The 23,753-nt window shown below is 37.5% G+C and overlaps 1 protein-coding gene across 1 annotated transcript; it reads left to right on the forward strand.

Moving 5' to 3' along the window:
• The first annotated feature begins 46 nt into the window (after nucleotides 1-46).
• On the forward strand, nucleotides 47-21,851 carry ABHD18 (abhydrolase domain containing 18). The gene is made up of 14 exons (XM_030450629.1): nucleotides 47-106; nucleotides 2,864-3,009; nucleotides 3,833-3,941; nucleotides 6,636-6,720; nucleotides 7,450-7,550; nucleotides 8,980-9,058; nucleotides 9,141-9,225; nucleotides 9,982-10,009; nucleotides 11,953-12,091; nucleotides 13,276-13,365; nucleotides 14,045-14,146; nucleotides 15,574-15,937; nucleotides 18,003-18,165; nucleotides 19,212-21,851. The coding sequence occupies exons 3-14, from the start codon at nucleotides 3,850-3,852 to the stop codon at nucleotides 19,261-19,263; spliced, it is 1,380 nt and encodes a 459-aa protein (XP_030306489.1). The 5' UTR covers nucleotides 47-106; nucleotides 2,864-3,009; nucleotides 3,833-3,849; the 3' UTR covers nucleotides 19,264-21,851.
• The last annotated feature ends 1,902 nt before the right edge of the window (nucleotides 21,852-23,753 follow it).

A 23,753-nucleotide genomic window follows, 5' to 3' on the forward strand; every position in this document is an offset into this window, starting at 1 on the left:
GCGAGCGCCTGCGCGCTCCCGCCATGGCGGCCACGCCCTCCTCCTCCTCCCGCTCCTCCTCCCCGTCCCGCCCGCCCATGAGGTGCCTCAGCACCGGCAGCGCCGGGTGAGTGACCTTCGCGGGGCGGAGGGGACGGGGACGGAGCGAGGGGGTCATCCGCCAGCCTGTGGAGCGGCGTTTGGGTTCTGTGCGGCTGAGGGCGAGGAGCTCGGAGCTTCGCCGGGGCTTTTCCCTCTTGTCTGTGCTCAGCCCTGGGCACGTTCCTCGCCGCCTCCCTTCCATGGCGGCCTCTCCCTTCGGGGGGCTACCGATTCCCTCAGCTGCCCCGGGGGTGACGGGCTCGATGTTCGGGGAGCCCCCAAAGGCGGGAAGGGGCGCAGGCAACCGCCGTGCCTCAGGGCGCTAAGGGTTTGCGGGGCTCTTCCCGCCAATCTCGGGGCGGGGGGGGGTCCCGCTCGGGACGGGCCTGAGGGGGCCTGCGGGCCGCGGTGAGGTGGGGCTGGGCTGGGCTCCTCACCGTCTGTCGGGCTCTGCACTTTGGACCGATAAGTGTTGGGGTTGGGCTCCTCACCGGCGTTTAAGCAGACACCGGCCGAGTGGAGAAGAGAGCAGGAGGGCAGCGGGAGGGAGCTGCTGGGTGGTCGGGAGCCTCAGGTTTAGGCCCTGTTGTTGATCTTTGGCTCCTCTCTGTGTTAAATTGTGGCGGGGTTTCTTTCTGACTTACTGCCGGGATTTATTAGTGGCTTTTTTTCCCCCAAGCCATCTCTCTTCTATTGGAGGGAAAAAAAAACCCGCAACCCATGACTTGACATTGATTGGAAGAGAGAGATTGGAAGAGATTTAAAAAAAAAATAGAGCGGGGAAGTTTTAGACAGCCTACTAAAACAGATATGCTTTCTAGCTTTTATCAGATTGACTTCTGGGGGGGAGCTGTTTTATATTCACATGTAGATGTGGTAGTCTGGACTTTGAATAAAGCCTCTATTCACTTTCCAGTGGTGATTTACCAGTAGCTGGAGCTATGTGTACTGGGTAAGAAGGAATAGCTGACCTCTTATGTGTGGAATTTTTGTGTCTGTTTCTATGAAATAAATGTACACATGGAAAAGTGATAGTATCTGCTATGAGTTTCAGGAGCAATGAAAAACACTGTTCCTAGAGCAAGAGCCTAGTCTATAATTTATCACTGAGTTTCTCTGTCTTCGTTGGAAAATACTATTTTATAATATAGGAGGTTTCTTCAGAGGATGATTTCTTAATGGGCTTTTTCCTCTGTTACATCTTCTTTTCACAGCTTACACTTATGTAAAGCTTATGCTAATGATATTCTCATTGAATAGTCATAACACAGGTACTGTTCCTTGGCCTGCACAGCCATGCAGCATCTTTATCAGGTCACTGCTCCCAGACTGTCTGACCTATAAAGGGATGGTGATGTGATATCATGTGAGTGGTACCAAGTGCTGGGAGTCCAGTTGCTTTCTGAAACAAGCTCTGCTGATTGTGTTCTCGAGTTCAAAACACCGCTCCTAAAATGTGCTTTTCACATCTGCTGTGGAGTTATAAAACTTTAGCCTCCAGCATTTGGATTTGCCTTTTCTGACAGGAAAAGTATTTGTAATGCTTTTAATCACTGGCAGACAGTGGCTGAGGCATGCCCTGCCCTTTAGTTATCAAGATAAAAAGGGAGCCTGACCCCTATTTTATGTCAGTGGCATTTCTGAAAGCTTCTATACAACACATATCAAGTACCTTTTAGTGTTTCTTGTACATTTTCCAGAAGTGGTTTAATCTTGGATATGATTAATTGTAATATCCTGAATTACTTTAGAGTCCCTTTTCAGTCAATGGAATAGAACAGAGAATGAGGCAACCCTTTCAGCTCAATCAATGTTGCATTAAAATTTAATGCACTTCTCTAGGAACTTGTGTTGGCATTCCCTTGGTGCGACAGAGAGAGAGCTCATCAGACCTGTCTTCCAGCTCACAGAAAAATCAACACCTCAATGTTTTCTCTATTATTTGGTGTTCATTTTGGTTGTAGTCCTGTGTGCTCTCACTCTGAACTGTCTTTCCAGAGCCATAGAGGGTCCAGTCTCCATTCCTGCCTTGTCTCCACTGTCCAGATCTCTTGTAGCACCAGGGAAATACCAATGTGTCTCCTTCCAACAAAAAGCAGAGGAGGGACCTTGCAGAAGCTGACAAACATTTCCTGTCTGGTACCCAACCAAGCACTTGAGGTCAATGGGTATCTCCAGAGTGGGCAAGGAAAATTATTGTATTGAGGTTGTGGTTCTATTGGGTCAAGCATATATGGATCAGAATGAAAAGATTATGCAGACAGCTGATTGCCACTGGTGGAATAGGAACACCTTCTGGAATATTAAAATAGAAAGTCCCCAGTTTGACTTTCTGGTGATTCCAGGTATTTATCTCTGCCCCATAATGACTGTGGGTTTCTGTGGTGCTTGTTCTAGTATTCATCAACCTGAAGTTGTCTATAATTTAAATTTTGAAAGTAACTTCTGTAGGCACTAATGCATTTTTATTTTTTCTGTATATTGAGTTGCACTTTTCCTTGCACTTGCACTTTTAGAAGTGCAAAGGAATGTATTAATCTGGCCAGAATTTCAACATGGTACATTCAGACAGGTTTATTTTAACAATGACCATATTCAAGTGTGTCAGAATTGTTGAACCTTGGATTTAAATAATTCTTAATGAATGAAATTACACTGTTTTGTAGTGTATGTAATAAAGTTTTTTGGACTGTTTAGTATGGAGAGATCTGGACATACTAGAAAATAGTTGAATTTAACTAAATAATCATGTCTTTGATTATTAAATTTGTTGTTTTCTTAGGTGTACACAGATCTTGGAACTTTTTTCTGTCTTTTTTCTTCGTTAGTTGAATGACCTGTATCCTGCTGACCAAGCAACTACATCTGAGGTTTATGGTTTTTTCCTTCCTCGTTGGAAGAGCACAGTAGTGGCTCTGTGTTCACTCAGTAAGTCTTGATTCCAAAATAATGCTCAGCTTGCTTAAAATCTTGTTGGCTTTAGCTGTGTTTGAGCTGGTGTATTTGTTGAAAGAGAAATTATACTGGAAAGGATTTTCATGTCATGATTTCTTCCCTGAAGGGAGTGCGAGCATCCTCTTCAAAACATTAGGAAATGGGTTTGTGAACATGGGAAAGGAATGGATAAAATCAGGATTAGGTTCCATGTTTAAGCCACAAATCAAGACAAGCTTAGAAAAATAAACTTTCACTTCATCAGTGACTGGAGCTGCTTTTTTTTTCTTCCTTTTTTATAAATGAATAATTATGTAGTAAGAGATCTAGTCTTTTAGTTGCTTACATCCAAATATTGTGTCAAGCTTCCATTCTGAGATGTGTTTATGAAAACCTGTGTTGACTGAATAGTTTTTGTCCTCATAGCTATACTAACAGGACAGAGTTTCATGCCACTGTGTTTTATCCATTCCAGTAAAATAGGGTTAGGATTGGTTACTTACTAAGAGGCAGTGCTGTGACTTTATGTGCCTCTACAGTTGGCTTGTCATCAGTCTTATAATAAATTTCTGGTTATATTAAGCATAATAAATTCCTACTCCTAAGTTCCATTTTCATAGAAAAACTTCAAGTTTGTATTAACTGCCTTTGTATTGTGTGTGAAATGAAAATAATTGAATGTCAAGGTTAACTTCCTTGGAATAAAAATGTATGGCTCTTCATTAATACAGACACTAGGTTATGAACCTGCTTTGTGTTAGAATCAGTGAATTTGCCACTTTTAACTGCCTTGTTTTTACCTGTTCTTGTTTTCTAGATGTCATTTTGCTGCTAATGGGTGTAAGTAAATTAGACGTCTTATACAGAAAGCTTCTCCTCACTAAACTTTTCATCAGAGGATGGGGAAAGCCAGAGGATCTGAAAAGGTGACTTGTTAAAAAATAGCAGCATAAGCAGTACTGTTTATTACAAGAAAAAACACCCCAAGCCCTTGAACTACCAACACTTGTTACTGCCCTGTATTAAAAAAATAAATTGTTAATTTTGTTCAGGAAGTCATGTTTCATACCAAGGGAGGAAGTAGATTTGAAAGAAATGTTAAAGGAATTTGCTACATCTTTGTGTTTTAAGAGGCTCTTCCTGAGAAAAGGTATAACTATCCAGTTATATTTTTCACATCTGTGATGGCATACTGGAAGCAACATCTCTGAAAAGTGTTTTCTAGAAACAAGATTTGCTGAATTTTTGCAGAGGGATTGCTCTATTAACATTAAAGAGGATCTTGTTAGCTTTAACTTCCTAATAAGCTTTAAAAGCATAAGATGTAATCAGAAGCTTCTCTCATAGTTTGAAGTACTAAACACATTCTTTTTATATATTTTCTGATTTGTTATTAGTTTCTAGTAAAAGTAACACCTGGAAGTTGGCCTCTTGCATTTCTTAAGTTTAAAAATTGGACTAATTATATGTTTTACATCATGTAGTATTTAAATAGAAAATTATAAATCTGCATTAAATAATGTAATTTTTATTTATTTGAAAATCAATAAAGATTCTTTTAAAAAAGGAATTAAAATTTTATTCACTGTGGGTAGCAGTAGAAATATGTGGGAGTCTGTTTTTTGTTTTTAAATCCAAGTGAAACAGCTCTTCATGAAATTGCACTTGGATTGCTTTGTATGTCTTTCTCCAGTTGATTTTTCTCTTAAAATACCAGACTTTCCTGCAACATGAGAATGTTGGATTTTTTAAAATGCTTTGTTTACTTCTGTTGCAGTAAGGAAAAAAGAATTCTGTTTTGATCGGGCATTTGTGTATTCTGTTAAATGTGTGTGTGTACCCAAAATGGGATATTTTAATGTTATCAAAGCTTTTTCTTAAGAACTTTCAGGTTCTTGGTAAGACATGATGAAGTTTCACTCTCCCCATCTGCATCTCCCACCATACATTTGCCACCTATACATGGGGACTAATCCTGTTAGCTACTGCAGTGCTAGCCAGGGCTTTTCTCCTGCATGTGGTCACACTAAAGTCAAACAGCAATGAAGAAGCATTGTTGGCAGTACAACTGTGCTTTAAGGTTTTCATAACCAGGGAGTAGGTCTCTTGTGAGATCAAAAGGCATGAAGGAAGCATGAGGCAGGCTTGCTGGTCTGAAAAGTAGAAGAAAACTTTAAGTGTTTACCTGGAAAGGGAAGAAGGTGAGCTGTTCCCCAGCAGCCTGGCTTCACCTGGATGAGGAGCACCAGCTCCTCCTGATTAGCACCACTCCCTAATTTGTGTGCCCTGTCATGCCAGAAACAGTGTCCACATCAGTTCTGGAGGGGTTTTGTTTGGTTTGGGTTTTTTGTTTGGTTGGTTTGATTAGTTTTGTTTCTTAAGCTGGTCCCTGTGAGGTTCCATTAGAAGAAGTTATTGCATTTTTTTGTACTTCCAGCATTAGCTGAGACTGATAGCTGAGATATTACAGACTGCCCTGCCTAGATGTAATCTGAAGTTTTATGTGCACACCCTTGATATGATGACTTGATACTAATGCTTTATCCTCAGCTCATTAGCAGGAGTTGAAGTTGCTCAACACATGCAAGTTTTAGCTTTTAGTATCCTCATAATTACAGAATAAATACATAAATGCAGTATTTTTGAGTATTTAGTTTAAAGCAAAACGTATCCATTTAGCTTGCCCTCCACACGTGTCATACCTTTACCCTTATTTTCTCAGGAATACATAATACACTTGCTATTCCATAAATATGAAAAGGCAATGCTATGTAGTAGAGCTCTTTTATATGTTGGTCAACTGGATTTTCTTTCCACCCTTCTGGTTTGGTTTTCTTTGGTGTTGGAAAGGTGAACAGATCATTGCTGCTGTAGAATTGTTCTGTACTTTCCACTGAAATTATAGGGTTTAGTTGATCAAGTACCACTGGTGTGTGTGTTTACAACCATAAGCTATGAGCAAATTATTCTTACAGAGAGTATTTAAGGTTGAGAGGGGCATCTTGGGAACATCTAAACAAAATCCTTGTGTAAAAGCAGGAAGCAAGTTCCAGCTATCAACCTCACCCTTAGTTTGTGTCATTCATTACATTTCCTAAGTGCTCCAGTGACTTGTTTCTAGCTAGACTTCAGGTCTTTGCCAAGGACTCTTTGATGCTGTCAGTCCAGCCTGTTTTTCACCCATTAAGTCTGTTTTGTATCAGTGTGGCTACAAGGATGTGTAAGTGTTGGAGGTTCCTATGTCTTAATTTGGCCCTGAAAAAATGACTTAAATTTTCAACATATCAAGAGTTAAATACTATTGAAGATCTGTGCAATCACAGGCAATGCACCAGAGCCTTTTGTGTTCAGTTGGTTGGTTTTGGGTTGGGTTCTTTTGAGTGTTTTTTGCTGTTGGTTTTTTGTTTGTGTGTTTGTTCTTGCTTTTTTGTTGTTTTTTTGGTTGGTTGGTTTTGGTGTTTGTAATGTAGCCTGATTATCTGTAAATGCAAAGCTGGCTTCTTAATTTCTTTGTGGTTTTCTTTAGCTCCTGGAATTTTATATATATATATATATATATATATATGTTTTCTCTTTTTAGATTAAAATTTGAATCTTCTCTACTTGTTTCCTTTCAACAGAATATTTGAATTCAGAAAGCTAATTGGGAACAGGGAAAAATGCCAGACCCTGGTTTCAAAAGATTACCCAGTGTTCATTGACAAGGTACTTCAAAGCAAGAGGTGATGCAGTTTAACTACATTTATTTTCCTGATGGTATTTAAGGGTGAAATCAACTTAATAATTACCAGGCTGCCTTTATAGGATAGAAGAACTGAATCATGGTGTCTGTGGATCTACACTGTCCTGATGCTTGACATGATCACAGCAAGGCTTGTTTTGGGATTGGCAGCCAGGGACTTAGGTTAGGGACAGCACAGAGAGAAGGGGATGAACCTGCATTGGAAGATGTTCAGTCAGTTTTTGCTGATCACCAGTTTTATAACTGACTTCAGAGGTGTTCCCAGTATCAAGAAAAGGACATGAGAATGTAGCTGTTAGGGTAGAGGAAGTGAGACTGGAGAGGCAGAAGAAATCAATGCAATGTGAGATCTCACATTTGGAAAAAAGGAGGCCCTGTGCTTCCAAGTGATGTAATCACTGCCCTGAAGAATTTCCAATTTAGAAAGTGGGACTAATAAGTCAGAAATGTGGAGTAGTTCTGAAGTCAAATAAACGCACCGGTGGTCAGTGCAGTGGAAATGTAAACACTTTTAACAGACCCTTAACAGGTCTTTTAATAAAAACAAAATTCGAAACCTTTTGACTGTGTTGATACACGTGTATCCCTGTATTTGAAACACACCTCAGGTTTACTCTACTTTAAGAGACTGATTTTCAGAGCAAGTTAGACACTGGTATGAAATTGCTGCTGTCCAACCATTCTCTCCATAGGTTGAGGAGCAATCTGACTGTAGAATCTTGGAGGGACACTTCATTTCCCCATTGGCTCATTGTGTCCCAGGCATCCTACCAGTTGAATCTCTTGTAGCAAGGTAAGAGAAACCAAGTGGTGTTTCCTTTCTGAAACTGGAACATAAAAATGTTCTGTAAGTAGTTGTACTGTGAAGCTGATTTGTCGTAATACAAATTATCATAAAGTATTTCAGAGTGGTTTTTTTAATCATGAAATGATACGGTTGGTATATAAAGTGTTGAAATAGATTTTGACCTCAAAAGCAAATATAAATCTTACTTAAGTGATAGCTTAATCTGTGCATAAGTAATTATTTCTTGAGTGTAGAAACCATATTGCACAAAGCTATGGAATACCGTGGGGTTTTAATGTTGTTTTTCCCCTCCTTCAATTAGCAGAATGCTGGCCATGAAGGATACTATAGCCAGGGCAGTGGTTGGTTTTTTTATATTTAGCAGGAGAAGCATTTTATATAAAAGAAGAATGCCACATTGTGTTTGAAGGAACCACTGAAGCCTTCCATTTTCTTTGAATATTGTATGTCAGCTCAAGTTGATATGGGCATTGCCAGTTTTATCAGTATTACTGGTTGATGTTTTTATGCTTAAACATGTAACACTAAAAATGTCAGAAAATTTTTGATAGTCAAAATATCAGTTAATGTTTAATAGTCAAAATATCAGTTGTCTTCCACTTCTCTATGGGTTAGAGAAAGAACCTGCCCCTTAATGTTATTGGAGTACTTCATACTATACTGGAAAACACAGCATAGGGATTGTGTCCTTATCTGTGTTCTTTTACAGTTGGTAGTTAAGTTATGCTAATTTTGACACGGGATAGTACCGATACAGTTCTGAAATGCTTCACAAATTGGCCTTAGGATCGCAGTGCATTCTGTGAATGCTTTTTTCCCAAGTGTTAACGCTGTTGTAGGTAAAAGTGCTCCATCTTGTGGGGAAAAGAATAGTGGCTCAAAAGTAAATTTTTTTCCTCTGTAGTCTGTAAATAACTGGAGAAGCAGCCGAAGACATTAAGTGATGGTTGTTGTTGACATTGAATGGCTTCATTGTTTTTTGCTTTGCAGATATTTAAAAGATTTAAATATATTGTTCATTTTACTCTTCAATTTAGGCTGTTGTGCCCTCAGGTGGAAAATAGCAGTGCTACCTGGCAGAGCTAGCCATACTTGCTTAGAATGCTTTTCATCTGAAATTCCATTTTTCCATTCTGCAAAATTCATATTGTGATGATGAGGTAGTGGTCTGTTTTAGGAAGCTGATCTTCCTGCTTGGCTGATTTTCTTGGGTGGCACTTTTTCTGTCCTATTTTTGGATTTCTTTCTTTGTTGGACATGTTTGTGAAAAATGATATTGCTGAATTGCCAGCAGTTTGCCTGAATGGTTTATGAAGATACTTTCTCTTTTCTGCCTTTTTTTTTTTTAATTAATTTTTCTGGCACAGCTTGTAAATAGACTTGATTTGTTAAAATAGCTGTTTGTTTCTCATAGGTTCCAGTTCATCATCCCCAGAAGATGGAATAGCAAGCACAGGCCTGTATGCATTCATTTAGCAGGCACTGGAGATCACGTGAGTGTGTGAAATGTAAAATTAGTAGTTATCAAGACATTGAATGACCAGACTTAATATATGTTTGTACTCTTATCTGTAGCACTTCTGGAGGAGACGCACATTAATGGCACGCCCGATGATTAAAGAAGCTTGTATGGCTTCCCTACTGCTAGAAAATCCTTATTATATCCTTTTGTGGGATCAATCTTCTTTCCAGAAGACAGAAACTTATCACACTGGCATAATACCAACATTGTGGATAAATTTTTTTTCAGTGGAGAGAAGTAAAGAGCAAAGTATGACAGTTGCATTGGAACACAATGTGGAACACAGTTAATAGAATATGCTACTTCTACAACAAGTATTGCTTTTCTGGTTTTTCTGAAAATATCTTCTTCAGCTTCTTACCATAGTCATTAGAGAAAGAGTTCTGAAATGAATGTGTGTACTGATCAAAGTACTGATGAGATTCCTGTAGCTATGGCAGAGTGAAAACTATACATCATGCTGTGTGACTTATGAATGTATTAATGATGCCTTCTGGTCTCAAATGCAACCCTTTGGTACCTTGGGTACTTTTGAGAAACTTTATGCCATCATTTAAGATTTGTTTTTTTAATATAAGTTTTGTTCTGTCCTTCATCAGCTCATCAGTAAGTTCCATAACACTGTTACCCTCTCTGATTACACAGGATCTCTTGAGTACACTTTTTTTCCTACCCATTCATCAGACAAAAGTAAGATCTGATGTTGCAAACTGCATCATCAAACCACATTTAACTTGATATAGTTCCAGTTAGACATTTGAAATTCAGGTTCCAAATTTTAATTAATCAGTGTACTATATATGTATATAATTTATTGTATTTCACTTTATTTTTGGTTTTAATTGCCAGTTTTTAGGTAGAGATGTTTTACTTTCTTTAACTTGAGTCTTCTACATGGCAGTAGAAAACCTAAGGATCAGTTGTAAGTATTACCATTGCATTCACTGATAATGCTATATTTATGAAATGCCACTTTTTTGTTTTATCATGGAGCTCAAAGTAGTTTACATTTGGATAGCTTATTGAGGAAAAAAGTCCCAAGCATGGGCAACTTACAAGCTGCTGGTGTGAAATTGTCTGCCCCTTGCTAGGCTGCTTTGTCATTTTTTGTGCTGAGGGATCACAGTGATCAGGAAAGTGTAGAGTGAGATGAGTGTGAATACAAGCAAGAATCAGTTTGTTATTTTCCTGATTCACAGCTGTGCAGGTACAAATGCTGCAGTAGCATTAATCTTTGTTCAGACAGTGAACTTGCCTGTTAAAATTGCTAAGCTTTTGCTTTTCCAAGGTATTTTAAGAGGACCAGAGTCAGACATGTAAGGAAGTTTCATGTTGCATGTTTGTTTGGCAGTGGAAACTGCAGTGTTCAGTATTCTACAGGATTTGGCTCCCTTCATCAGTATCTTAATGTGAATTTTGGAGCCTAATTTAGGCAGTCCTGCTTCTTCTTGCATTTCACATTTCCCAAACCACTGGAGTATAAACAGAATTACACAGAATATGTGTCTGAGGCCAAAATATAGTTTTAGCCTACCAGTATTTCTTAAACTCCAAATAGGAGTTGGTGTTTTGATCCTTTTTAGTCCTAACTTATTTAACAAACATGTGTAGAAGACACATGGTGATTTACTTTTAAAGCTGAAATTCTCAAACCTGCCCATTCTATTTCACCATGAGCACTCTCTCACACTACTTTAGATATTCTAGATTTTATTTAGATGTCAGCATTTAGATTTCCTAAATCAAAAAACTTTAAAAAATTGCTTTTAAGGAGAAAATTTTAGTTTGAAAGTGGTTTCTAGGTTTTTTCAAAAGCAAATGCTGACTTTTATTTTAACACAAGAACCACTTTTAAAAAAAAAATGTTAATTTCTTTTATTAGCTGATTGTTTTAAATTTTTCAAATAGGAAATCTGCTTAAACATAGAGCTACTGCATTTAAAAGTGTGGGAAAATGAGCAGCTGGAGAGGGCTGAGGAGTCTCATAACAAAGCTGTAGGAAAGAATTGCAGTAGCTCAGAAATACTGATCTGCAGCAGCTCTGTTCTTTTTCCTGTGACTTGTAGGGTAAGCTTTGTCCCTGTGCTTCTGAGTGTCTCAAATGTGATTGTTTGCTGGCAGAAGAGCCCAGCAGCCTCTTGTAACCTGGCTGTGATACTGAGAATACACAGCCCCCATCCCCAAATTAGAGATTTAGTAACCTGAAATATTTTTTTTCCACTTTTTAGAGTTCCTGTGATGATTCAGCTGAATAGCTTTCTACTTTTTTGTTGTTTTGTTTCTTCTGTTTGAATGCTTTGCAGTACATTCCATGATTTTCTCAGTACCATGACAAACTTCCCACTTTACAATTTCAGTCTCACAGTGACACTGATGAATGCTTCCAAAGCTGACAAACTGATTGCTCTTCAAATGTTGTGTGCAATTTTTCAGTCATGTAAAACAGGTAAATAAGAAAAAAAAAGAAAAAACCCCAAAGGATTGTTTCTGCAAATGAGATAGTGTATGTCTAGGGCTGTGTCACTTTTATTCTGTTTCTAAAGGATCCATTATAACTTCATAGGACAGAAGATCAGTACTAATGAGATTCTAGTGTTGGTAATATCTGTTTCTAGAATGTGGGCTGTTACTCATATGATGTTTGGAGCTTAGCAGGTGTCTATTCCTCATCCTTATTTAGTTGAAAATGTAGGAGTACCAGAGGATCTGATCTTAGTTTTTCTCCTGTTGCATCAACAGTTCAGCTCCAGAATTCTCTGGGCAGGTGATCAGGCTTTGTTTAAGCATATGTATAGAATGATGAGAAATGTCAAAATGTAATCTTAGAAAATAAATCTTATATTTTCCTTTTTTGGGGGAGAAAAGGAGGTCATGCTTAAAAAATGTCTCGGACCTGTTTGTGATGGGAGGAGCTCTTGTTCTAGAGTCAGCAGCTCTTTTGCACTGGCTAGAGAGAGAAGGCTATGGACCTCTAGGGATGACTGGAATATCCATGGGAGGACATGTAAGCTTTTATATTTCCTGTTCATTAATTTTTGTTTTAACTTCTCATTTTATCATTTAGCATACAGAAATAATTGGTTTTATAGTGTTGCTCTCACAAGTACTTTAAAATAAACATTTAGAGAAACAAATTGTTGGTAATTCTCATGTTTTGTGGTGCTGAATTAGTATAATCCTCAACCAGTACTGTCAGATCATAGAGCCCTTTGTCAGGCATCTCCTGACAGGCTTAATATGAATGCAAGCTTCTCACATAATGATGTTTTTTTCCCACAATGTAGGAAGAATAATGTCTGAAAGATGTGTATTGATCAATTCTCCCTCTTTTCCTCCCTTCTTCTTGCTTAAACTTCTGTGTTTCAGTGCATTGTGTGAAATGCCTCCTGTGCGAAGGCATGTTGTAACTTTTAGTGTCAGTTCTGTGCTCACCTCATCTTTTTTCCCCTGATCATTGGTACTGATCAGAGATTTCTGTGATGCAGTGGATAACATTTTGTGTACCACACTGCATATTTAAATAAAAAAGAGCAGTGTATTAGTAATATTCTTGAAAGAATAATAAAAAGTTACTGCCTGTGTCTCCACAGATAAGCATTGGTCTGTGAGACAGATAAAGCTTATTTAAACATACCTCCCTTGTTTGTTTGCTGTTAAGAGCTAAGTAAATAATATTGGTAATGGTGGTGTCTGCTGAGAGGAAAGTAATTTTCCTCTAAAGCACAATTTAGTAATTCTACATGTAAAAATACAAAACACTCTTGATTTACATAAATGTATAGAATATATATATAGAATATAATATAGAATTTTAAATAGTGCTGTAGATTGCCTTCATTTTGCCTTGAAATAAGCTTGCAAGAGCTTGATGAAAAGGCTTTGTATATGGTTTTTCGTGGTTTTAAACAACTGAAAGGTCAGAATAAATATTCTATTGGACATTCTTATAGCTAAAACAAAAACCCCATTCAGCCTTGAAATTAGTCCTGTTCTGGGAAATGTTTATGATGAGGGAAATCTTGTATCTTCAAAATAGGTAAAAATACATCCATCTGCAAGAGTTCATAACTGCTTTGGCACTGCATATCTGTTTGATACTGTATAAATAAAGAACTTGAAAGTGAGGCAGATCCTTTTCCATGCTGTGAATTCTAAGGTAAAACGTGTAATAAGTGCCTTTGATTCTAGATGGCTTCCCTGGCAGTGACAAACTGGCCTAAACCATTGCCACTGATTCCATGTCTTTCCTGGTCAACAGCTTCTGCAGTCTTTACTACGGTAATTAACATATAATTTATGCTAATATAATATAATTTATGTTAATGTACTACAGTATAGTCAGATGTTTAGGGTTAAAGGTTTGGGTTGGTCTTGCTCACCTTCTCAGTTGGGGCATTTCATCACCTTTCAGCCTCTCTAAGTGACTAGTGGCAAAAGCCAGGCTTGGGTTTAGATAACATGATGAGGAAGGTAGTGCTGAGCTACCTCAGGGGGTCATGTTCCAAATTAAGGGCTGGGGCTGGCTTGTGGGACAACAATTAGACTTTTGGGCTGAGCCTGGCTTCAACAATTGGGTGATAATGCTGCTGCTACCATGAGGGGTGCTTCTTTTCACCACTGCTGCCAGAGCAGGTGAACAAGTAGACTGGCTTTGGTGACCATCACTGGTGTAGCCCAGTCTAGATGTGTGTAAACCCCAAGTGGGACTGTCTGCTGCCTCTTTTCCATTTCTTGTTTTGTTTGTTCTTAAAGGGGTGTGGGTTTCCATACCCTCTCTTATGATATGTGCTCATGGTTTGGTTACAATAATTTTAAGGGCTCTATGGAAATGTGGGGAGAAGTCCACAGAAAAAATCACACTGCAGAGAGCAACAGATCTGTTTTCTCTCTACATTGCTATTTTAGAATGATCTCTGGGTTTTACTTATGTACTGGATGCTTGTGTTTATAATCCCAGGGTGTGTTGAGCAAGGCAGTGAACTGGAGAGAGCTAGAGAAACAGTATTTTACAGAAACTGTTTATGAAGAAGAGATAATCCAAATGCTGGAATACTGTGGAGTAAGTACAGTTTATTTACTAATATTTACACATGCTACTCTAACAAATAATGTAAATTCTTTTTTATTTCTATTAAAAGTAGCCAATTATTACCCAAAACATGTTTTTTCCTTGTGTTTTTGATAAATTTAATATTTGAAGAAAAACCTTCTGAGAAACAGAAGCTAATATTTTGGTTGTGTAATGTGTGTTAAGTGTAGCACTTACAACAATTTTTTTCTGTGACCACACTTATTGTAATTTGAAACATAAAACTAATTAAATCAGAACATTGAAACTGTAGATAATATTTCCCATTAGCTGGCTTTATATTTGGGAAAACCACTAACAGCCTGGAGCATGAGTATAAAAACATTATGTATTGTCCTTTGAGGCAGTTACTTTACTGCTGGAGATTATTTTTAATACGTAGCAACATTAAGTTACTATTCCAATTTGTTCAGAGTGCTGGGTCAGTGTATTTTTGGTCTGAGGTGTGATGCCAGCCCTCCCCTCTTCTTCAGACCTGTATTGCACAGGTAGTTAGAGTAAACATGAGGTAGAGCTTTTGCAACCAGCTCCTTGCTCCTTACACAATATAATTTGTAGCCTGCATATTTTTTTTTGCCATTTTCTTGGCTCCTTCTGACAAGAGTTGAAAAACTCTTCCCAAGGGGAATTTCATTACCTCAGCTCTCTTCCAGACTGGAGTGATGGTTTTGTGAGAACTGCTTATGTGTTGCAACACTGTCTTCTAGCCAGTTCTGATAATTAACTTTTTGCCTAAGATTCTTTGCTTTATGACAGTTCTTTTTCAAATACTTTATGACAGGAAAGGAGAGGCTGAAGTGGAGGTAACTACTCAGGCACTTGCCATTTTTAAGTGAAATACACTCCAGGGACACCCATGGAAAAGAAGAAAGATTTCAAGATTTTCAGTTTTTCTTTTCCTAGCATTTAGAGACAGCAGAATTTTCAGTCTTTAACCTAATGTTAGATCTGGTCACACATTTATTGCTCTTGCCTGTCTTTATTCATGTCTATGAAAAATTGCTTTAAGTGTTAATTTGTTCATGCTTTGCCAAAAATGTATTACTGCTCTTTTGAGAGTGGAAAAACCACCTGAGAAATGCATAGATTTTTAATGTTATCTTCCCAGAAATAACTGCAACTATAAATTTAGAGATTAATACAGAATTAGAAAAAACACAAACATTTGTATCATAAACTATTACGTATAAGTACTTCCTTATATTAAATTATCAGGATGTTATGATGATCAGGATATAATTAATTGAGTGACATGTAGGTTGAAAATAGCAATTACTGTAAGCAGTGTTGTTTCTACCTTTTTTTTTTTTTTTTAATAGTGAGTTGATCTTATTTTTAAGATTAACCAACTGGTTTAAAGAGAAACCCACAATAAGTGACCTGTTGTCTTTGTTTAGACGGATTCTTTCAAGATGGGACAAGACTTTGTTAAAAACTTCCCTGACAGTGTGGACAGTCTTGTGGATGTGGATGTGACTTCCAGGATGTTTGACTTTGATTCCTCAAACAAGACTGTGTCTAAAGAGGCTGTTCACAGCTTTGCCACAAATAAAAGTGCCTCATCAGAAAGACTGCTAATGCAAGATTCACCTCAAATGCAGTCTATAAATCAAACGTTTTCAACCAGTGTCAGTAAAAATGTAACCAGCCCACAAGAACACAGGATAAATAAAAGAAGAAAGAGTGACACTTTACAGAGAGAATCCTTGCGGTTCATGAAAGGAGTAATGGATGAATGTACCCATGTAGCTAATTTCTCAGGTAAGTATTTATTTGTTTTAACATGCTGATAGGAAAACTGAATAAAATACTGTGGAAGAAAAAGTATTTTCTTTATTCTCCACTCTCCAAGCCTGTTAGCCCCTTAGCTGAAATAGGGAAAATATCTCAAGTGTTATTCAATACCATCTATTTGCCATTCCATTTCATGATTGTTTTCTGTTTCTTCTTGATGGTCAGCTAATGACAATGTGAATTAAAGTTTTGCCTTTCATTATCTTTGCTCATTTCTCTCTGCCATGCTGTGGCTATTTTCTGACATGAGTTAGAGCAAATTTGTATTATTAAAAAAAAAAAAAAGACAATATCCATGTGATTCCTAGTAAAATCTAGATCTAATTAATCTGCTAATAAGGTTTTCAAGCATATTGAAGTAAATCTCAAAGCAGAAATCTTCAGAAAGTAGCCTCCATGGATGAGAACCAAGCTTGATGATACTTACAGACATGTGTGACCAGTAGAAATGCACAGAGGTCCTTATGGAACCATACAGACTGGTGAATAGAATGTTTCCTAAGACTGGCATGGCATACAGAGGGAGCTGTAGCACAAGGAACCTTAAATCTAATGAACCTGGTTTTTTTTTTGGCATCCAGGACAAATCCATTTCAGCTGCCCACTTGCAGGCAAATGCAAACAAGTGACTTCTTCCTGGAGCCAACTGGAAGAGTTTTGCTGGAGTGGGGTCTTGTGGTGATCCATTCAGACAAAATGGTCCAGCTGTGCACACCCACTGAGGACTCTCAACGTGCCCTAGGCATATTTTATTTCACACAGGTTCCTGACAGAGTTTTCTTTGAATATCAAAACATTGTTGATACTGAGACCACTGTGCTACCTCACTTTTGAGTTCTGGCATTCAGTACTCCACTGGTAAATGCTAAAAAAAATGAAAATCCTAAGTTTTCTACACTAACATATATTTCTTGACTTGGACAATGTCCCAGATCATTGCTAGCTGGTGATGTTTTGTGAAAAATACCACTCTTTCAGAAGATGTAAAGAAAACTGTAAACTTCATTCTAAGTACTGACATTCTTTTTTTATCTCAACACTTATCCAGGTATCACTTAGCTAAAGCACTGACCTTTCTTGAAACTTCAGAGGATCTGTGGTCCTGATGCATTTGTCAAAGTGATGTAGGTCTTTGTGTCACTTGTCTTCCAGGTGTCTTCAGCCTCATGCTTCCCCTGCCAGGGTATCCTTGGAATGTGTCTGGGGAGGGGCTTAAGCAACTGCCCAACATTCAGATTTCATGGACAGTTGAATGCAAAACTAGGATCTATCTTAGCATTACTTATCCTCTATACATCATCTGGTATAAAATGAGAGGGTCTAAATGAATTGTGACACCCTATTTTTAAACATTTTGGCTTGTCACTATTTACTATATGACATTTTTTTTTGTGAAGAGAGAACTCTGATGAATGTAATTTTGTTGTTACTTTTCTCAAGATCATTTTGGTGTTATTCCTGTTCACCAGTAACCAGATAATTCTGCTTATGAGTAATAAGTGTATATAACAATGTGCTGGGCTTTTTATGTGTAAGTAAAACATATGGAACAGAAAAGGAACTGAGCATACACTGCCCTTTGTCTGACCTCTCATGTGAAAAGTTGTTTTTTCTCTCCTTCCTTCAGGAAAAAATTATGTGAAGCTTCTGCTCTTTTGATCTCAAATGTCTCCTAGTTCTTTTCACTGGGAAAAAAAAATAAAAAAAAGGGCATCTCAGAAAAATTACCTGAATGCTATGGAGTTCTGTTGTTAAGGGAAAGACAATTCTCCTGTAATTTTTTGGAGTCTTGAGAGTTTTCTGCTTTAAGGCAGGGAAGAGGGATTGATAATTTGCTTTTCTACTGATGGCCTCACTGCTGTTATGTCAAAACCCAGAGAAATTCTGCTGGAGCCTTAAAAAAAATATTCTTTTTATTAAAGCTTAGAATGATTTTATTTTCTTTTAGAAAATAGTGTCTTTACACCTGAAATTTCAGCTAACGTGTTTCTTTCTTTAGATTAATTCTGTTCTGGTTTGTTTTTTTCCTCAGTTCCAGTTGACCCAAGTTTAATCATAGTTGTGCAGGCTAAGGAGGATGCATATATTCCTCGGACTGGGGTACGCAGTCTGCAAGAAATCTGGCCTGGATGTGAGATCAGGTATCTGGATGGAGGCCATATCAGTGCCTACCTTTTCAAACAAGGACTATTTAGGTAAGGCAAACAAGAAACCTGTAAGTTGTTGAGAGCTTAATACCATAATTTTAAGACACATTTTTTCCTCTAAAAATAAGTCTATAGTTTGTCTATAGCAAGAAACATCAAATACTGCTTTGAACAAGTTACCAAATCTCAAGTAATTGAAAGAGAATGCCTGTTTCCATTTTATGAACAAAAATAAGATGCAGCACAGCTTGGATTGTTCAGTAAGACTATGGAAAGAGAATTCTCCTTCTTACTTGTATTTTCCTATAAAAGCTTTGAGTTATTGTGTTCACTGGACACTTGAAATTAGTTTTTAAGCAGTGATTGCTTGTATTGTATTGTGCAGCTGATGCCTTTTTGCAGTTGTTGTCTTCTTAGAATTAAAAAACCCCACACAATTGAAGATGACAATTAAAATACAAGCCTGACTGCAAATGAGTAGTACTTGCATGAATCCTGCCTTAATAATACTAGATGCTGACTTTCTGGAGACAGTTAAATCAATCAGTTATATAAATGCAGTTCCTTAGTTTTTAGAACTTAAATACTTTTGCTGTTAATTTTAAAATCTAAGGAATAATTAAGAGTGTATATCCCACTTAGAAAGTCTAAGCAGCAACAAAAAGGAGAAGCAATATACCAGGTTAAGGTATACTAGCCAACAGCTTACTGCTATTTAAAACTTAAGCCTTTATCACAGTTGCTCAAGAATGATACATTATACGTGTGTCTCTGACTCATTTGGGTGGAAAATTTGAGTGGAAAATTCCTAATTTGTTAATATTTGCACTTTTATTAAAGTTGGTAAACAGTAAACACTCCTTGTTGGTAAACAGTTGGTAAACACTCCTTCTTGAAACATAAATATATTACTGTGTGAAGTGAGGGATCTCAGGAAAAAAGTGAAAGAGAAAAAGCTACCTAATATCCCATTTTTACTGAATGCTCTTTTGAAATTGTTGTAACTTTGTAAATATATTTGTAAATATCTGGAAATAACACCACTTGTGTCTTCCCTTTCCCAAACTACATGTGATCTTTCTTCCTTGTTTTAGACAAGCAATTTATGATGCATTCAACCGCTTTCTTCAGAAGTATGCAGTTTAAAAGTCTTCATAAGGTGTTCAAACTGATAGCATTTTACTTCTGCTTTCTGGAAATCACATTTGGAAAACAGGCCTCTTGCAACATTGAGTAGAAGATCACTGGCTTTGTTATAGGTAACAATTATCAGAAATGGTTAAGTATCATCATTACTTGAATCTCAACCAAAAGCTGTTAGTGCATGGATGGTTCCTGTACTTCATGTTTTATCACTTTGTGTATTCCTTTAACTCTGAATAATTTCTCAATTGTGTATCAGTGGAAAACAAACCAAGCTGAATATTGAAAGAATGTAAAATTTGCTGCAGGGCTAAGATCCTGCCTTGCATTTGGTGTATTTCTAGTTTGTTCAGGTACCTAGTTTTCCTCATGCTTCCTTGTGTTGTACTATGGCTTTGCCAGCCCTCAGCCTCTGCTTTGTCACTGGTTTTCTCTGTTATCACTTGAAAATGAGCTGTAACATAAAGGGCATCACAAGGCTTGCAAAACGAGGCTTTCAGAACTGGGTGGAGAGAAATATATTTTTATTCAGTGCATCCCTGGGCCTTTTCTGCCACTGCAGTAAGCCATGCTGTTCCAGAAGGATCCTGTAGCAATTCATTGATCAGCTTCACAAAACTGCAGTAAGTGGAAATGGAGTGTCTAGTAATTAATTGTTTACATGCACTGACTTGAGTTGATTGTTTTTCAGAATGTTAGAGGAAATAAAAATTGTTTTTCAGAATGTTAGAGGAAATAAAAATGCAATAATATTTCTGTGGAAGCAGTGGCACAAAAAGTCTGGTTCTAAGCAGTTAAATCAACAGCAGATTATATGGTGCTATACAGACTGTTGGGAATACTTCAACAGATCCTTTTTAAAGTGCACTCAACACTGAAATGCAAAATATCTGTGAGACTAAAGGTTATCAAAACAGTTAGGTTAGCTTCTTATTTTTCAAGGATGTCACTTTAATTGGATGGAAAATTACAAAAATTATGATTATGAGAGTGTTCAAGAAAATCCAGAGTTTGGTGTTTCTTCTTTTAGGATAAAAAATGGCAACAAGTTACAGTAGAGTATAAGATTGTCATGCAGCACCTGTATATGCTATCTCCCCACACCTTATTTTGTTGTAATCTCTTGTAACATTATTTTAAAGCTATTTTGCAGTGAAACTGAAAACTGAAACACTTCATTATTAATTGCAGTACAGTAATGACCAGAGTTACCAGAAACAAACAGGAAAATGTGACTTGTACACCTTTCAAATCAAGCATTTCATTGATCTCTGTGGTTAGTGCAGTGATTTTTGATAGGCAGAAAACAATACAAAGCAAGCTCAGTTTAGGTAAAGATACTCTAGAATTTTAGTCTGGTAGACATGACTACTGACCAGGAAGAAACCATGGTCCACTTGAAAACCAGAGAAGTTGAGGTAAAACTGAAGTGCAACAGTTTGTAATAACCCAGGTTATTTAACATAGGAATTCCCTGAAAATGCAAAAGGAGTTAAATTATGTTGGAAGTGAAGTTACTTGTTTTTTTCATTGTTCTTCAGACAGTGTTGGCCTTGATGTAGAATCGGAAGCAAGTGTCAAACAACTAGCACGTTTAAATACAGTAATACACTGAATTTTGGGAAGTTTGAAATCAAATCTAAGCTTACAATTTTAAAATTGAAGGCTTGAGTGGTATACTGAAAGATTTATGGGGATTACATTTTACATGCTTGTTAATCAACTAAGAGTGTTCTACATGACCACTGCCTGCTGTTCCCCAACTTTTAACTGTATTTTTGTGTGCTTTATGTCTTGTTTCTGTTGCAGTTATGAGAAAGGGATATAACTGGTGGCAAGGGAGAGGGCTTGAATAAATGGAAGAGAGAAAAGGCAGATTTTGTAAGGTGGAAAGTAAGCAAGTTCTTCTCTATGCTACAGAGTATAACATGCCAAAGTAAATATTTTCAAAGTGCACAATACTAGGAATTACACAGCTGATGGGAACTTGACATCCTGAGGTTAGTGTTCTGATAATATTACTAACAGGGTTTAACTTGCCAAAAGGGCATACTATTCACTGAGGCAGCTTTATGCTAATTAACTCCTGTTTGTGACAGTGTTTTTTGGAGTAACTAGTGAAAAGAGTTGTCTCTGACAAGAGTGAGAAGTCACACTTTGCTATGTAACTCAAGTAATGTTGCCAAATATGAAAGCCCAGTAAGAAGTATTAATTTCTCAGGTTAGAATAACAAAAAGGACAGATGAGCTCTGTGGTCTAATTCTGCCAGTTATCAGACACAGGAAGCTATTAGCTGGACTGGGAAGGAGAATTTTTGCTGTGCAAATGTTTTTTAACCTTTGAAAAACTGACCTTTTTAAACTGCATCTTAAGGTTAAATTCTAAGCAAGCATTGTTAATTATCCATTTTGATGTTAAATGAGAATGTGATTTTAATCCAGCAATTGCATGCGAAAAATGTTGGAATAAAGTTCCTGCACTAAATCCAAAGAGCAGGTAAGCCATTCTGTATGTCTTCAATTTACTGTAAAACTGGCCTTGATAATTTTTTTGGTTTTAATGTTTTTCAATAAAAATCCTGAAAAAGTAAGTGTGACTTTTTTTCTTTCTGGCTAACAGGAATTCAAAATCTCACTGTCATCTCATAATCCTTCTTATTGCTGCTAGCTCTGTAGCACAAGGAGAGCTGTAAATTTACAAGATAAAAGTTTGGCATAACTGATACTGTTTTCATGTTTTTCTGTATGCAGTAAAGAAAATAAGCTTGTGTCATTTAATTAAGATACTGCTGTGATTCCCACTGTTTCAGACTTTCCAGTGCCTTCATTGTGATAGAATATCCTGGACTTAAAACCTCTTCTACTTTTAAAACCCTGTACAATTCCTTCCTGGTTGCTGCTGTGTCCCAAGCCAAGGGGTGTGTTGTGTCCTAATTAACTCAGAGCAAATCGTAGGACTGTCTGGGGGTAGTTGTAAAACCACCCTTGCTGTTAACAAGGTGGGAAAGTGGTGTTAGGGTTTTGGAGTGCTGCTGCCTGGGGAAGAGGAGGCTTCTTCATCCTCTGTAGCAGTCTCTGATGAATGGGGCTCTCTCATCAGCTGAAAGGCTGCTATGAACAGACAGCTGTGTTAGTGGCAGCTGCATCTTTGAGTCTTGATGGTGTTTATATGCAAACAAACAAACAAAAGTCTTGGAAAATGGTTGTGGCTTATTAGTGTGTGGAGCTGACCAGAGCCTGCCAGTTGTACCCAGCAGCCAAGATGCAATCAGTTGTATTTTGGTGCTCAGTTAGGCTGCCTGAAAACTGAGAGCCATGGTAACACCTCTGCACACTAAGACTGGCAAAACATAAGGAGGACAAACCACAAGTTTGTCTCACATTTTGTCTGTGTCAGAGATTAGATCTGATGTGGTTTATGTGAATAACCCAAGTAAATATTTAATTTTTTTTTAGGGTTTTCTGTACCCATTTATCTCCTGGCACCAAAGTTCTGATCACCGTCTAGAAAAGAATGCAGCTAATTGTCAAATGAAGCTTTTTTGTGTTTTTTTCCCCAAGATTGAAAAACACCTGCCTCAAAATCAAGGGCTCAGCAATTTTTTTTTTTAGTGAGTATAGATCACTTGTGCTGTATTACTCTGGAAAGTCTGCAGAAAGGTACCATTCTATGAACAAATGGAGTCTTGGTGCATTTTTTACTGTAACATCATACACATGTATGTAGATATGATTTAAATAGTAAGGTAGAAAGTAAAAATACTTGGATCCTCGGAATGCTCTTTTAGCTTGGTAGCTGCTAACATTTTGAGGCTGTTTTTTTAATATTTTTTTTTTTAATTTACCTTCATTGTTTTTGTCTTGTGTTGCTTTTCTAAAAAAAATGTTGATGTTAATTATGGTTGTTTGGGCAGGGAAGTGTCTTTATCTTAAACTGTCAGGTTCACTGTCAGCTTGGCTGTAATGATAAGTATTGAAAGGAGGTTCATATACTCTGTAGGCATGTAATTCCTCATTAAAAACTCCTCCATGAGTAAAATGCTGGTGTATCATGCAATCCTGTAACTTGCAGTATTCCCTGGTGCCTTGGATGCTTCTACACAGCATAAAATATTAGCTGTAAAATGTGAAGTGGTTTGTAACGAGTGTTATTCTCTTGGTTTCATGTAGTGTAAATCAGCCTGCTCTTCAAACACAAGTATTTTAAACACTCTGCTCTTAAAGGAAAAAGTACTGTTGAGTTTTGCCAAGGGAGCCTGCCTTGCCCTACAGGAATGAGGAATGATACAAGGTTACCTAAGAGGTAAGAATGAGTCTTAGGCAACTGTAAACCTTTTTATATTCAGCTTTAAATCTTCAGGCCCAGCCCATCCAATAAGGTACACCATAAGCCTTCTACTACCACACTGTTAAAAAACCCAAGTATACACAGAACTTTCTCAAGCTGCCACATTATTGGTCAACTTTACTGTTATTTTGCCCCTTACTCAGTT

This window comes from Calypte anna, chromosome 4B, assembly GCF_003957555.1.
Source record: "Calypte anna isolate BGI_N300 chromosome 4B, bCalAnn1_v1.p, whole genome shotgun sequence".
In the NCBI taxonomy this organism is placed as follows: Eukaryota; Metazoa; Chordata; class Aves; order Apodiformes; family Trochilidae; genus Calypte; species Calypte anna.

Excerpts from the sequence above, each read along its gene's own strand:
- ABHD18 (XM_030450629.1), top strand. The coding sequence starts at position 3,850 with ATGGGTGTAAGTAAATTAGACGTCTTATACAGAAAGCTTCTCCTCACT. Across the intron at positions 7,551-8,979 it reads GTTGAATCTCTTGTAGCAAG|GTTCCAGTTCATCATCCCCA; the intron begins GTAAGAGAAACC and ends TGTTTCTCATAG. Across the intron at positions 9,226-9,981 it reads ACTGCTAGAAAATCCTTATT|ATGGCAGTAGAAAACCTAAG; the intron begins ATATCCTTTTGT and ends TGAGTCTTCTAC.